Source organism: Cyclopterus lumpus, chromosome 1, assembly GCF_009769545.1.
Source record: "Cyclopterus lumpus isolate fCycLum1 chromosome 1, fCycLum1.pri, whole genome shotgun sequence".
Taxonomy (NCBI): Eukaryota; Metazoa; Chordata; class Actinopteri; order Perciformes; family Cyclopteridae; genus Cyclopterus; species Cyclopterus lumpus.
In genome coordinates, this window is record NC_046966.1 from 9,650,940 (window position 1) to 9,667,303 (window position 16,364).

A 16,364-nucleotide genomic window follows, 5' to 3' on the forward strand; every position below is an offset into this window, starting at 1 on the left:
GTTAGAGTGAGATATATCTAGAGAAAGTATTTCTCCAATACTTAGTTTTACAACCAATTGCCTGAAACATATAATGGCATTCCCATCAGCCCCAACTGCACTTGGTGTTCAGTAAACTAACACGATAAGCATCATAAGCATTACCATCAGCATGTTAGCATGGTCATTGTTAGCATGCTGACCGTAGCATTTGATTCAAAGCAACTCTGTGACCGAGTACAACCTCAAACAGGCAACTGCAATATCGTGGCCTCCGCGCTCAACCAAATGTCACACGCTGAACTAAACGCTGAACAAAGAGGGTAAACTGGAGAATGATCCATCCAGATATCAATTATCTATGCCCACTAAGGGAAAAGGAATGAATGGAAAGAGACAGGATGTACGATTATTTCAGAATATGTCAACACTGCAAATTATGAGAGAGCCTTCGAAGGAAAATGTTTTCAGAATAATTTCTTAAATGTAGCTGCTCCAGAATGTATTCATAATGTGGTCTATACGTGTGTTATTTTGTTCACGCAAATTTAGTTTGAATTACTGCGATATTCTGGTCGACAAAAAACACTCTCTATCACGGTGTAACTGATTGTTCAGGTGTTGTGTAACTGTATTGTTGCATGCAAACACAGTTCTACATCGTTTATTTACATTTATAATGCAATTTGTTTCTATTGTCTACAAAATGCCTTGGAGTGTCTGGCTCTGTAGTAAAAGGATAATATTGAATAGTGCCACCCCTGAGGTCACTTGAGAATCACTGCTATATATTATACTTGAATGAGTCATTGTCACAGGGTATCTGATTGATACTGAATCAGTCCAGAGAGAGTTTATGTTAGCAATACCAAGATAACTTCAGGCAGACCACCGCTGTCAAATACTCACATACACTCTTTTTGGCAAAACAAGAAAAAAATCACTGCTGACACCTAATTTATTATTACAGAGATTATAAAAATATGTAATCATAACGAACTAATCAGCAGAGAAATAATACGAATATGTATATGTAATATGGTTTGAGTATGGATGACTGACAGAACTGTGTTATAATAGTATGTTGTTAAAACCCTCGGAGCAAAAGTGGAGATTCTTTTTCTCCACGTTTTATGAAATTGTCTCCGGTTTTCTCCTTTGCCTTGCATTACAAATAAAACTGATATAAAGAAACAAAGCTTCCTTTTTTCTTCTAAAAATCTAGTCAGTCTGACTGACACATAATTGAGGCGCCTCCTGGTGGCTGTTTTCAGTCACTGCTCTGGATAATTAACCCGCCATCACATAGCAGCATTTGTATTGTTTAATGGGTTGTTGGGCTAATGCGTGCTTATGCAGCTTTTACACATTTAATCATGTTTCTCATTCATACAATGCTGTTATGTGTGAACAAATTAGTCTGCAATATTTTATTCTGAAGGTGCAGTTTCGCCAATCCAGAGCAGTGTGTTGTGAGGATGAGAGTTCGTGCTTTTAGATTGCATTTGCCCCTTATTTACCAAATCCCCATTTGCTGCATTTTGCAGCTGAACGACTTAGCATCAATTATGCATTGTGTGAGTGGAAGACACTTAATCTGTCATGTCTTTGTATCCATAAAAATGAAACCAAGCCTGCAGTTTTTAATTGAGTTGTTTACTCAAAAGAATGACGAACCTAAAGGAACAATGACAAGATTACATTTTCAAAGGAAATGCAGCCGCTTTGAGGTAAGACTAGCAACAGTTCAGAGGGCTGAGAAGGCCGCGGTGGCATAAAATACAAGCTACAATTAAATGATGTAGTTTTATTCAGTCAAATCAGTTCCAGTGCTGCACTGAGATATTTTGAAATAAAATGTGCTTCTATAACGAATGTAGTATAGTACAATAGGGAAGAGAGGACAGTGCAGTGCAGTGCAGTGCAGTACAGCGACTAAATATGGTTCAATACCTGCTCAATAAAACACCAGAACAATCCTTCTATTTGGTTGGGCCGCCGTTGAAAATAATCTTCCTGACACAATAACGACGACCTACCCTGGTTTTACTGTAAAAACACAGCACAGTAGTTTGAATCGCAATCTTTAGACTTTGCAAACAACACAGAGGACAAAAGAGTGGCAGAATGCCCCGTGTGACGACACCACATTGGAGAGGTACAATCGCTGGCGGTATCTTTCTCTGAAGCAGAAAACTTGAATAAATAATGTACAAACTTGAAAACAGTGAGAACCCAGAACACATTCAGTCTCAGATTTCATCCACATGGATGGTTACATAGGAAATAGATGTCTTGGGGCTTTTTCCTGTTGTAGGTTTCACCTGCAGACATTTCTTGCAGACAGCAATGGCTTCAGATGGAACGTTGACTTCAAGCCTCTTTTGCTACATTTTTTTCCTACTTGTTTTTTTTACCCATCTAAATACCAGAAGGGTGTCCTCGGACAATGTGTACCAGAGAATTGTTGTAAAACTAACCCAGGTATGCGTGGTACATCTTTGCACATGTTCGACTCTCTTTCCCACTCCCCGCTCAGTCTCTCCATACTCAGTTCTGAAAACCACAGCAGTGAGGATTATTTCAGGAAACCCTCTGGTTGCTGCCGCCATCTGCCTCCTCTATTCCTCCTCGTGCACCCCCTCGCCTCCGGTCTCACTGCTTCCTCCAGCGATTCTTGGGTTTCTCCTCACATCCGGGACCCTCACAGGTGCCAGGGAGCGGAGGCGGAGGTGCGGGTGCAGCCTTCACTGGTGCAGGCGTGGCTGCGACCTTGCCGACACTGCTGAGCAGGGCCGGGAGCTCGTACGAGATGGCCCTCTCTAGCTTCTCTAGTAGACAGCCGCCGGTCCAGCTGCAGTGGGAGGAGAGCTGCTTGAAGCTGGAAACCGGGTTCACGCCAAAGAAGTCCTGGTAGGCCTCCTTGTTGGGCAGGTCAAACTTGCTGACGTTGGTCTTGGCCAGAATGGATTTGAAGATATAGTGCTTGTCGGGGTCGTTGACGATGTCTTTGAACACCTCGTAGGGGTCGTTAAACCAGCCCAGCTTGTCGTAGTAGGTCTGGAGGTAACGGTCAACCAGCAGGGCGTGGATGCGCACGCGGATGCCATGCTGGCGGATGAATGCGATCTTGTTCTCCATTTGGTTCTCAATCACCTGCAGGGGAAGACAGAGGCAGACATGAGAAGAGACATAAGGCACAATGTGTAATCCAAGTCTTTGGTGAGTTTTAGCCATAATTAGTTTGATTTTAGGATCAAATCTCAGAGACCTCATAAGTGTATGGAACTCTGTAAAATGTAGTCATGTGGATGGTGTTTAATGCGATAAGCCAATCCATTTCTGTGCAGCGAATCATACTGTCAACAAAAACAAGTCAAGAAGGAGCCATATCATGCCTGGTTGAGGTCGTCCAGCAGAGAGGTCTCCTCCTTCATGAACAGCTCTCGGCTGGTGTCTGCAGCATAGTCCTGAGGCCAGAAGGAGCTGACGTACACCCGGGGGGGCTCCGTGACATTGATCAGGGGCGCCATACTCCAGAACAGGGCCCCGTAGACCCTCATCAGGTTCTGGGTGGAAAGACTGTCGGCCTTGTTGAGGATGAGGCGAATCTGGGACTCGCGGCCCTTCATCTGCCTGAAGAGCATCTCAAGCTCTCCACCCACGTCCAGCTTGGTGGGGTCGAACACCTGGAAGATCAGATCTGCTCGATCAATGAACCACTGGCACACCTCGTTGTAGGGGTAACCTGAGGCAGAGCAGAGACGAGACACAATACATGAAAATAAAAATGTGTTCGCTCTGTGAAACATGTCAACAAAATGTCAACAACATTTCACATACAAAAAGCTTTCTTTGCCATTTGTTTTGGGTATCAGGAATAACGTAAAACCCACGTTCTTCATGGGCGTTACAGATTTCTAGTTAAAGAATTATCACATGTTGTAGTACCGAACAAAAGTAATGCCTTTTAGCCTAATACGCTATGAGGAAACCTTTCATTTTACACTTTTGATTTGTCTGCATTCTTGGTTTTCTGTACAAAGCGTAATAAACCTGCTTGTTAAAAATGCATTATAAACAAGCCTGATACATTAATGGCCACTCACCTCTCTCCTGCTGCTTGCGGTTTTCAATGATGCCGGGTGTGTCGACGAAGGTGACCCTCTCCAGCAGCTTGTGGGGCATCTCGATGCCCACCAGCCGCTCCAGGAAGCCTTGGCCAAACTTCTCAAGGGGAGAGAAGGACCGAGAGCTGTCTGCTGCCATGACGATGCCCTCTATGGACCGAAACTTTTCCCCGTTCATTATGACCGTGTACTCTGAGGTGGTGGGCTCAGCACCTGGTGGAGGGATGGAGGGAGAAGGACTTAACACCATGGGCACTGGTGGGTTAAGCTTGTTCATTGGTTGGTTCATTTTTATCTGATACATGTGGTACACATAACGACTCTGGTTTACTCTTGTTATAAGAGGACAATAGGTTTGATCAGTGTGAACCTGTGTAGAGTTCCTGAGGGGTGCCGTGAAGACCCAGCAGGTAGTTGATCATGGAGGACTTGCCAACGCTCCAGGGTCCCAGGAACAAAACCATGGGCTTAGAGGTGATCTCGCCATCTACAGTCATCAACATAAAGAAAAGGTTTGAGAGAGAAAGAAAGAAAATATTTTTCTTTTAGAAAAAACAATTCAGCTACAGCTGATCTCGGGTAAATTCAGAATACTATTTTGCATGAATATTCTTGGACTTCTCACATTAAAAAGTTGTGTGATCGCCCCTGATTGTCATCTTGCGGTTATAAATGTACACAAGTGCACAGAAAATAACCAAATCAAATGGACAGACATTTCATGAACACATTAGTGCTCCTCTGACAGCCCAGGACACGTCTTTCCATTCTGCACCACAAGGGGTGCCAGAGTCACACGCCACAGTTTGAAGACTCCATCCTGCTCCTTAGCATAAATAACTCTCACTGCCCTCAACAAGTGCAATGGAACAAAGTTGTAGGGAGTCTGGCCCACACAACGCTGCCTTTAATTTTCAGCAGACAGAGTCCTTATTGTGCTTCTCTGTGCGCCTGGTTTGAATAATGTCGGGTCCTGGCTTGATTTCTTCTTAATCACGACTTTATTTGTGCGTCACTGCTTTTGTGCAACTCAAATGTATTAACTGATAGAGTTGATGTGTTTTTGGTGGATAGTAATGGTGTCTAAATTATGTTTTCTATTTACATGAATGCTTTGCCCATGTGGGCCTGTCAATCCTTGACAGAACCTGTGACATTTGCCCACACAAACAAACGTTTGATGTGGTAGAGTCCTCAGTTAAGCTCCTGAAACAAAGATTGCTCCGGAAGGCTGTGCCGTCAGTGTGTGTGTGTGTGTGTGTGTGTGTGTGAATTAATATTTAGATTAGGTCCCGATGAGCAGTCCATTCACCATTTACTACTGCTTCTTCTTATAATGCTGTGTAATCCAGGGGTAATCTCAAACAGGAAGCTGGTTCACCTGTGACTTCATGCTGCCTGAGCTCATTGTACTTGAAGGCTTGCTCCATTGGCTGGATGGCAGCGTGGTAGATGTTTAGCAACTTCTTCATAGCAGCTGGAGAGAGAGAGAGAGAGTTGGAAGTATTAATTGGGAAGTAGTGGCAAGAAGACATGTTGGACAAGAGTATTATTAATGTTACCATTACTGATTACAACAGTTCCTTTGGCAGTGCATGATGAATTGCCCTCATAAAGTTTATTGAATCGAGCTGAGGTGATTAGAAGACCGGCTCTGCTGCAGCGCTTTGAGATGAACCAGTCTTCTTTCGGAGAACAGAGAGGCTTTCATGGCCGAGGACAGAGTTACACATTTGCACTGATTAATCACCTGCCTCAAGACGTGTCTGCACGCTCACACGCATGCACATAGTACACACACTCACACACACACGCACACACACGCACACACACGCATGCACACACACACACACACACACACACACACACACACACACACACACACACACACACACACAACAGCCCCAGGATCTAGACATCATGAAGCAATTTTCTGAATAGTTTTGGCAGAGAATCCCCCCAAATTGTCCCATTCTTGCTTTCATTCTCATGCAAACACATCTGTTTTTCTTTCCCATTGACAACGTTGCTGTAAACAATCTTCATTTCAATACACAACTTCAGGCGTTTCCACTGCAAAAGTCTGAAAGCAGCGTTTGTCAATGAGAATCCTATTTTTGATCAGCAGGATGTGGTTTTCACTATGTGCATGTCAAATATGTGTATGTATGAGTGTTTGGCTGTATCTGTTTGTGTGGGTGTGAGAGAGGTGCTTTATGCCCTTTCATTGCATTTCAAGCAAATCAAACCACATCATGCCTTATTTCACTAATGAGATGTCTTTGTTCCTCACCTGAGAGCTCTGTTGAGGGTTCATTAGTACCCAATCGCAGCATGTCCTCAATATGGGTGCGGTCCCTCAGTGTCGGGCCTGCTGGCTGATGTTCTGATTGGAGGATCAGAGAGTTAAGTCAACTGTTAAGGTTAACATGCATTTACCTGTGATGGGAAGTATTCATGTTTAATCTGACTGAGAGGGCCTGGAACACAATTTTACTGTTTTCTGCAAAATAAAAGTGCTCCTCCAGGTAAACGGTGTCCTGAGTTGTGAGTGACAAGACCCTCTGGGGAGCGTACAGGCCCAACTGTTATATCATGTTGTTGTCCATCTATTCCTTTCCTCTGCTATTTTGGTTTGTTTATTTCTGTACCAGAGGTTGTTGCTAATTCCCCTTTAGCTACACACTGTGTCATATTCAAGGGGATTTGCATGCCTCAGATAGAAAGATAGAGACCTGATATTTCACAGCCCATCTCAGCTAAATGTCCCATCACACAATAATCATAATTTGTAACAACTTTCTAATAAAGCATACAGAGCTTCATACATGGGTATGTACAAAAACTTTTTAGGGCAATAAATAACAATTTGTATGGACAAGTTTTGCTTTGACAGGTTGTGAAACATCTCTTTGGCTGGTGTTAATACTCTTTTAAATAAGTTATTAATAAATTAATTTTGGTTTGGATGTCCGGTAGCTCATTTCCTGAAGGGTAAGTGGTCTTAGAGAGGTCTTCAAGGTAAATTCAATCTTAAAAGACAAAGGAAGGTATGCTAGATCAGGATGAACACCATCCACAAAGGGTTTGCATGATGTGGCAACCCAAAACCTGGTATTCTTATTAGGTTATTAGGTATTAATTACAACTTGAAGTGTGCCTTGTTAGAGTAAAAATAAACAAACTACAACAAGTAGGTTGATGCAAAGTTTCCAAATTCTTTTGAAATTAGATTTCTTTTTTTGCATGTTTTTCTGTCTGTTGTTTGTCTTCTTTCTGTGAGGTATCATCCTTTTTAAAAAAAAAATGTTTAAGAAAAATTGTATTAGCATTGTATTTCCGTCAAAATGTGTCTTCTTTAGGATCAGGATTACTTGATACTTTCCATTTATTTTTATTGGTAAATTATTTCTATCCCCGCGTAAATTATTTGTCTTTCAAGATATAATAAATAATCCACCACATAACAGTTTAAGAAATATTTTGCTTTGTCATCTCAAACTCTCAGGATAGAGTGACGAAAACAAAAATGTGACAGTAATTGTTTCAGAAATGTATTGCAGGCTTTTACTGACTGTTGAAATCAATTACTGCGGATATCTAAAGTTCAAAGAGATAACACACATAAATGACATTCACACAAGGGCAATGCATGAAGTGATGAAGTGGGATCAGAGTAATAGATGTGGATCTCTTTTAGGACTCAGCCGGCGTCTTTTATAACAAGTGTCAACACCCAGACATCAGATAATGGCGTGCTTCCTTAATTACAGAAGCAGCGACTGGAAGGGCACATTTACTGTAACAGGATCCCTGCTGCTCTACTTGTCTACTGACAGGATGATGGCAAGACAATGGTGTCAGGGAAAATATGTACATGTACCTTCTGCTACAGCTTTTCTTTTAGATGGGGGAGGAGAGTCTCACTTATGACACACTACAAACCCAGATGGTGTTCTCTTTTTGTACCTTTGGTTTTTGCCGGTGCAGGCTCCTCTGAAGACACCTCCTCCACCATCGCCTCCTCAACGTCATCTACTGATGCCTCCTCCACCGCTTCCCCTTCCACAGTCACATCCTCTGCAGATTGTGGTGCAAGCTCCTCCAAAACAGGCTCTAGCTCCACTTCAGGCTCTGGCTCTGCAACCACCTCAAGCTCAGGCTCTGAAATCAACTCTGGTTCTGGTTCAGGCTTAGGAATCACCTTGGGCTCTGCAACCATTTCAATCTCAGGCTCTTCAGTCACCTCTGGTTCGGGTTCAGGCTCTGAAATCATCTCTGTCTCTGCAACCACTTCAATCTCAGGCTCTTCAGTCACCTCTGGTTCGGGTTCAGGCTCAGGAATCATCTCTGTCTCTGCAACCACTTCAATCTCAGGCTCTGAAGTCACCTCTGGTTCTGGTTCAGGCTCTTCAGTCACCTCTGGTTCTCGTTCAGGCTCTTCAGTCACCTCTGGTTCTCGTTCAGGCTCTTCAGTCACCTCTGGTTCTGGTTCAGGCTCTTCAGTCACCTCTGGTTCCGCCTCAGACTCAGGATTCACCTCTGGTTCTGAAATGACTTCAGGTTCTGGCTCTGTAAACACTTCGGCCTCATGCTCTGCAGTCACCTCTGGTTCTGGTTCAGATTCTGCTATCGCTTCAGACTCTGTTTCCTCAGATTCCTCTGAGTCTGTTTGAGGAAGCTCAACTGGTTCTGGTTCGGATTCAGCTGCTTCTGGCTCCAGTGCAACCTCTTCCTCAGCAGTTTCCTCCTCTGCAGCCTCATGTAGGAAAGTTTCCACATCGTCCTCCTCAGCGGCTGCCTCTGTATCCTCCTGTGTGTCTTCACCTTCCTCTACTGCTTCTTCTTCAGCAGCAGCTTCTTCCGTCTCTGCAACTTCTTCCTGAGGTTCATGCACTTCTTCTTTGTTGGATAATTCCTCCTCTGCTTCTTCTTCGTCTTCCTCGATTTTCTCCTCCTCAACCACAGCTACCTCCTCCTCCTCATCTGATGCAACCTCCTCAGACACTTCCTCCTCTTCCTCAGCCTTCTCCTCAGATGTCTCTTTCTCCTCTTCTACCTCTTCCTGAGACGCAGCCTCTTCCGTCTCTTCCTCTCCATCATCTGTAAGCTCCTCAGTGGACGCATCCCTCTCCAATGAAGCTGCCTCCTCCTCTTCATGCTCCGAGGTCGAAGCTGAATCTTCTTCTGTATCTACAGCTGATGGAGGTTTGCAGGGCTGACATATGGTCCTCTCTGGGGCCGGGGTGTCGTTGGAAGAGCTCTGGCTAGCGTGCTCCTCTGTTGTATCACATCCACAGGAGAAGAGATCTCCCTCTGGCTGCTGGAGCTGCAGACGCACCAAGGGATCCTCATCGTGGCTGGAGGGGCCCGTCAGAAGCTCTAGGAGGAGGAAATATGTGAATATGTGATTAGACAAGAGAACTCTGGGCTGGTGTATTTGATCATTATGCAAATAAGATATTTTGTTAAAAATGTAAAATTCATCCCTGATCAGAGTAGTGCTCATCATTAACGTTTAAATGGAAGATGTTCAGAAATAAACTTGACCAATCAGACTGCGCTAACTAGCCGGACCTCTGCAGACCAGTCACCTTTGTCTGTTACGTCAGTGTTTGAGCAGTGCTCAGTCACTGTGCAAGAACAGAGCAGATCAGATGTTCAGCACCTCCCAGATTTAAGACTCACATTTCAGCTCCTTGAATGGTGACACTAAAGAGAGGACTATTTGAAGCAGACGTAGAGTGGACTGTAATATGGAGAATCTAAAATAAGACAGCTGAGTGGACAGGGAGGCTTGGAATAGAATAATGTATTTATTGTCGTTGCATGCATTCACATTTTACTGTTTTGTGGAGCCATTTCTGCGTTCAGGTCACACTGTTGCTTTTTTTTTGACGACACTCAGAACACAACTAAAACACTGGTGAATGAATGAATTTGGGATTACATTTAGTCCCCCGTTTATACTCTGAGAAATGTGTTTCAAAACACAATATTTCTCAAAAAAGGAAAACATACTTCAATGTATGTCTGTTTTAAGTTGTTTAAATCTGTACAAACACAACGAAACCTAAACTGAATGTCAATCTGTAAATTTGATGAAGGCCAATACGAATGTATTTGTCTTAATCCTGACACATAAGGATCTGATATAATAATATCGACATCCTTAAAAATATATATATTTAAAGGATTTAGTCTCTGGCACAGAAAATAACAATAAATAACGAAAACATGACAACGATAACAAGTATAATAGATATACAACTTATGTATGTTATATTGTATATATATATATATATATAAAGTTTCCTCCGACGCAAAGCCAACGATTGGTTCCCTCTCTCACTCTGGACGATAAGATACAGAACACAATGTTCATCACCATCCCTCAGCATCATAAAGTATATTATAGTTACTATTATAGTTAATATGGCTTCAAAACAATCACAGCTAAAACAGGGAACTCCCTCTCCATTACAGCACATGTATACATGTACATATACGCTTTACAAGCAAAGTGTTCACCGTGACCTCTATTTAATTATAACTGCCTGCCAGTTTTAAGGCTGAGGAACGCGTAGTGGTACACAGTGTGATACGAGGCAGCTAAATGTATGTCCAGTTCATGTTACAAGTAGGGGTCAGCGTGCGGGATGAAGACTAATAGCTATAGCCAGCTGTCACAGGTTTTACATGTTCATAAGGCTTCTGGATCAATGCCCATCATGAGCAAGCAGGCTAATGCTATGGAAGAGGTTAACATGTGGTGATAGCTTTAGAGAGTACATACACTGTTGGCCACTTGGGGGGCCAAAGTTGTAAACGTATCATTGACATATCAACACATTTTAAGTTGATATGGCGAACTTGTTGATGTTGATTATTTGCACATCCAGCAGTTACAGATCCACGTTATATATTTTTTTGAGTTGTGTTTCAGGTCACCTGTCCAATATACTCTTTTAGCTCTGTTTTTGATCTCCAACAGCTTCTCAGAGAAATATCTGTGTCTTTAGCTGCTAAACTAGCTTCTAACTGTGTCTGTCTGCTGTTTGGTGCTGAGCAAGTAGTGTCCAGTGGGGTTTTAGAGCTCGTTCACTGACAAAAAGCTGCCCGTGAGATCAACAATTGCACTGGGAGCAGTGAGAGTGGACCAAAACAGTAAAGTTGCAGCCTGACAGCAATGAGCTGAAACTCACTATGACGCTCTGCAAATCCAATGCGAGCTGCAGATTTTGTTAATGATTCTCTGGAAGTGCATCACTATGCGCTCACCCCTCACACATTGTCATTTGAATTGATTAAACTAAATCTGATTTCCATATACGAACAACGAGAATAGTTAAGAGTAATGACATCTGACCAGAAGCTTAACCGACCAAAAAGCCCAATGTCCTGAATCTTTCAAGGCCCTGCACACCCCCACAGGTGTTTTTAATTACACCAGACTCTAACTCTGTACCAATAAGAATGATAACAAGGTAAGTTGTCCCGCCCTAACAGGTGGAACAAAACAAATAGGCAAATGAGGGATGTGTCCGTCAAGCACAGCTTGTACACTCCCACATAGTCATGAGCAGAGGTCTAATCAGGCAACAAGTAAAAACACCTGTGCGGATGGACCATAAGCTTTAGCTTGAGGGGCTGTAATCAATTGGGACAAACAAATCGGAAGTGAGTCAACAAGAGACAAACATGGAGTTGTTGTTTTCTGCTGTTAATTGTAGGTAACTGAAAAGGGAATTACCCACAGCAACAACCCTTTTTAATCGCAACCATTCTGTCTTGTTGCATCAAAGAAAAGCGAAAAGTGCTTGTAAAATGAATAGAATAAACAATGGCTCATTTCCATTTAGGCCCTCCAGGTCCAAGGTCCTGGTATTGTGCAGGCAAGGCATCCTAAACCCCATAAATGGCTGCAGTTACACCTGTCCTATGACATTTCCAAAAGTCTGCTGTGGAAAAGTCTAAAGCAATAGCATAAATATTAATTTAGTCGTATTATCAGGCTGACATCATGACATGTTTGAGGGATGCTACACCACAATCTGAAACTATGAGTTTGCTGATACTATGCTTACATGACATGACAAGTTGGCTATCAGCTGCTTCATGTTTTCAATGTGGATGTGTAAAGCATTGAAGCTGAGTCCACCAAACCACGATCAGGTGTAATGCTCCTCTAGCTATCCCAAATGATGCCAGCAGGACTCTGTGTACTCTCCTTTTCCCACACCATTCTCCAAGGCCCTGAATCACACACCAAACCATTTCATTCTCATAATGTCGCTTGTCACCTTGTGTATGTGGAAGCTTTGTTAGCTCGTCACCTCCTGAGGGAATTAGCAGCTTTTGGTGCCCAGAGAACATCAAGTTTAAATTCCCAAAGCATCCACACTGCGTGCAAACTGTGAAGATGAACATGTTTGGTCCCGTAATGTTTCCTGTATTGTGATGATAGTTTTGCTCTTGACTTTTACCAAAGGTCTGGTCTCATTCCAAGTCTAAGCAAAGGCCAAGATAAGAATCTGGTCAGGACGTGTCACTGTTTAATGTAATACGAACCTGGTCAAACCGCACAAGTGACCCAATGGATTTCCAGTGCTTGGCTGGGCCATCACTGATCACAGTGGTAATGCCTTCTAATTGGAGTTTAAGTCTCAAAATAAAATTAATCCAAGGGATAAGAAATAAATAATAATAATCCCATAGCACACAAAACCGCTCTATGACATTTGGGTTGTGAAGGTCTGCCGCTATTAAAAGACTGAGCCTGTCCGGCCTCCATTGTTCTGATTGAGACGTGAGGGGTTGGAGGCTGTCTAAAGACATATAGTGGTGCTGAAGCGTCACCTGCGCTGGCTCATGCACAGCGGCAGCTGAGGATATGTTGCCTAAGTTAGGTGACGTGACATAAAAAGCTCAGTCCCTATTGCCTGATGACCATTTACTGGTTTGTTTACGTTATCTCCAATACGGTACGTCCTGGTTCTGTGATTTTGCTCTCTGACATTAGTTGCAAGGTTTATGTCGGAAGCACCTTCATGTAATGATTGAGATACGAGCAAAACATATTTCTCCACACTGCATGCTTTGTTATAGTTACGGAAATAAAGCAGAGAGATCATTTTCTGCTGTGGTAGTGGCCAGCGGAGGCTCAATTAAATTAAAGGGAATCAGTGAACATAGTTAGGAAGAGTGGGGCAAGGAAGTATGAGAGACAGAATATAAGTGAAAATAAAATAGTGTTATCTCGGAGACCTATTTTGTTACGATTCAAATTATTAGGACAAATACACAAAACAATATATTACTGAATAATTTGGAAAGAACAAATATGCTGTATCCCAAGTAGGCGCCATCATAAAGTAAAAAATGTGTCCAAAACTAAAATGCCTGCAAAGCTAATGACATTCCCATTAGCCCCAGCTCTACCTTTAGTAGCAAATGCTAGCATGCAACATGGTAAACATGAAACCTGCTAAACTTCAGCATGTTAGCATTATCACTGGTAGAATATTAATAGCTGTAGTTTGTATTGTCATCTTACATAGAAATGTTTTCCCCATGACCTTCATAGCATTGTCACGCATGGACACCACATGGGTTGCAACAGCTTTTCATCAGGATACTGTGGGCAATAGACATGATGATTTATTAGCATCATTGTACATAGTTTGTGTGTTTTGGAGATACAGATAACCCATGATTAGAATTGTGCTGCTTTGGTAAATGTGAAGGCTTTTCAAACCTTCATGCTGAAGGAAGGTGGGGTAGTAAGTAGTGTTCCTTTCAGCCAACACTGTTGTTTCAGCAGTGCATGACAGATCTGAGGGAAACTGCAGAGTTGTGTGATAATTCTCAGTGGATTGCACAAGTGTGCTCTTTATACATAGTACTTTAATCCAATATAACACCATTGATAAGTGCAGCTTTGAAATGTGATCTTTGATAGTATTTTAAAATAGTACATTTATTTGTTATATCATTTAAGTGACCTCAAGTATAAATAAAACATACATCAAGTTTTTCTTAAAGCAAAATGGATGCTGTGTAATTATGTATGTGTGCATCAGAGTCTGCACATCCCAAACACAGCACGTTGTGAATCTAGAGTTCTGAGTGTAGACTGCAGATCTTTCAGTTTAGTGTGCTGTGCCTCTCTGGTGGTTCCTCAGCCAGCTGTTGCTGCATTGAGGCCTGGGCTCGGAGCACAGTGTCGCGGGGATAGAGCGGGACAGGTGCCTGGGTGCTGGATGGTACATCTTTGAGACAGAAATAGCCCGACAATGAGTCAGAGGGTGAAAAGAAGGAGGGATAACTCCACTTCTATTTCCAGTAAATGGTGGCGCTCCACTCCTCCCTGTGATTGTCATGAGGCCGGCCTGCAACTCGGCTGCACTGTTGCTCACATCCAGCAGTTACAGATCAACTACAGAAGCTCTTTAAAGAGCAGGAGCAATAAATGCATCAGCACCAGTCCTGATGGCATGCACCATGCTCACTGCAGACTTACTCGGACTCAGCCTGGATGGAGGGTTCGTTCATTTGCTTTAACACTTGCAACGTTCTCCTTTTTAGACATCGGAGCTTTGAGCAAAAATACACAGGAACACTCACAGCATGACAGCAGTGGGTTTGCACATCTGGTTCATCTTAAATACATCAGCATCTGTCTCAGCATTCACACACACATTCTCTCTCTCACTCTCTCTTACTTAATAATAAACCTCATCATTGCGTGTGCCATATTTGTCAAGTCTCACACTTTGTGAGACATTACCACGCTCACACAAATCTAAATGCATTATGTGGAGGGGGATTTCACTTCAGCTCCGTCATCACTTCAATACATTTCCATTTCAAACTTTTAACGTCACTTGTAACTTTAAACAGTCCAACTTAAGGCTGGTCCTACACGCCTCCTGCTGTGCTCTCTCGTGCCTCTTTTAGCTGGGACATGGACACGGAGGCTGCTGACTGGAATGACAGATTAGCAGCTCTGAAGACAGCGCAGAGAGGGAGTGATGAGGCTTTACTGAGACATGTAATGCCTTTAGCTTCAGACATTCAGTGTATTTGTAAGAATGTATGATTGGCTTAGGATTTTAAGTGTAGCTCAGTGGGCATTCCTGAGCATCTTAAAAAGAAGTGTATCAGTGACATAACCACAGTTTCAGTGACTTTGTCTGAGTGATGCCGGACTACGGCAAACTGCAGAGGTCAAAATGACCAGGAAGGACAGACAAGGGTACTCTCTGCCTCGGCTTCAACCAAACAGGACAAGTCCCTCCTGTAAAACGTGTAATCAAGCAGAGCAGCAATTGTGGTGTATACATCTCTATCGGTGGTTATATTATGCATCGCTAGTGTCATTGTGGTGTTCCCAGTATAACAATTGATTCATTAATTTAACGTGGAATAAAGGTGAGCCTGTAAAACAACATTGAGTGAAATAGACAAAATCCTCACTTGAGCACTGACTGAGTAGCACACGTACGCGCGCAACTGCTGTGAGGACACAGTCAACCCGAAATAGATCCAGTGGGAAAACTAATCATTTCTGCCAGCTTTTGCTTTGGCTGCAGCAGAGAGTGTCTCTTTGTAGTGAGTCCAAGTCCCTTTGTCAGAGCCCTCCAGGGCAGAGAGAATAAGCAGCAGCAGACATGATGGTTTCCATCAGCTGGTGCCACCTTAGCCCTGACTTTTTCAATTGTACAACCACAAAGCTCCACACGGCTCCAGGGTAACAAACAGTACATGTTTCCTGCCCAATCAGCTGAGTTACGTAAGCGGTGGTAAGTATAGATGGCAGTTCAAATTTGAAACATATTTCAACACAACTGCCAGGAGGCAACATTATCAATCCTGAATGTAATTTTCTCATTTTGTTGGATATTTCTACGCAACAACTTAATAGAAATATACTGATCTTTTTAACGTTTCCTTTATTATTGACATCTAAAATACTTTTTCGCATTCAACGCAGGCAGACATACAAAGCTCTGATCTGTTCAAAGACTAAATTATTATGCAGATATCTGGTGATCATCATTTCCATGTCACATACCACACCTGCTTAAATAACAAAAGAAATGCATCCAACAGCACGGACACCCTGACATTTTTAAATATAAGATATAAGCCCATTCCCTCCACCTTACCTGCAGCAGACAGGACCAGCAGAGACAGCAAGCAGCACACAGACAGCACAGACTTCATTTTGGCTGCCAGGGGCCTTCCCCTCAT

General features: G+C 42.9%; 1 protein-coding gene across 1 annotated transcript; it reads right to left on the reverse strand.

Moving 5' to 3' along the window:
- Window positions 1–2,634: 2,634 nt before the first annotated feature.
- On the reverse strand, window positions 2,635–16,364 carry wu:fb80c09 (sarcalumenin). The gene is made up of 9 exons (XM_034541231.1): window positions 16,280–16,364; window positions 8,797–9,491; window positions 8,055–8,637; window positions 6,403–6,495; window positions 5,491–5,586; window positions 4,480–4,596; window positions 4,089–4,322; window positions 3,378–3,727; window positions 2,635–3,135 (listed from the first exon to the last, which is right to left on the reverse strand). The coding sequence occupies exons 1-9, from the start codon at window positions 16,362–16,364 to the stop codon at window positions 2,635–2,637; spliced, it is 2,754 nt and encodes a 917-aa protein (XP_034397122.1).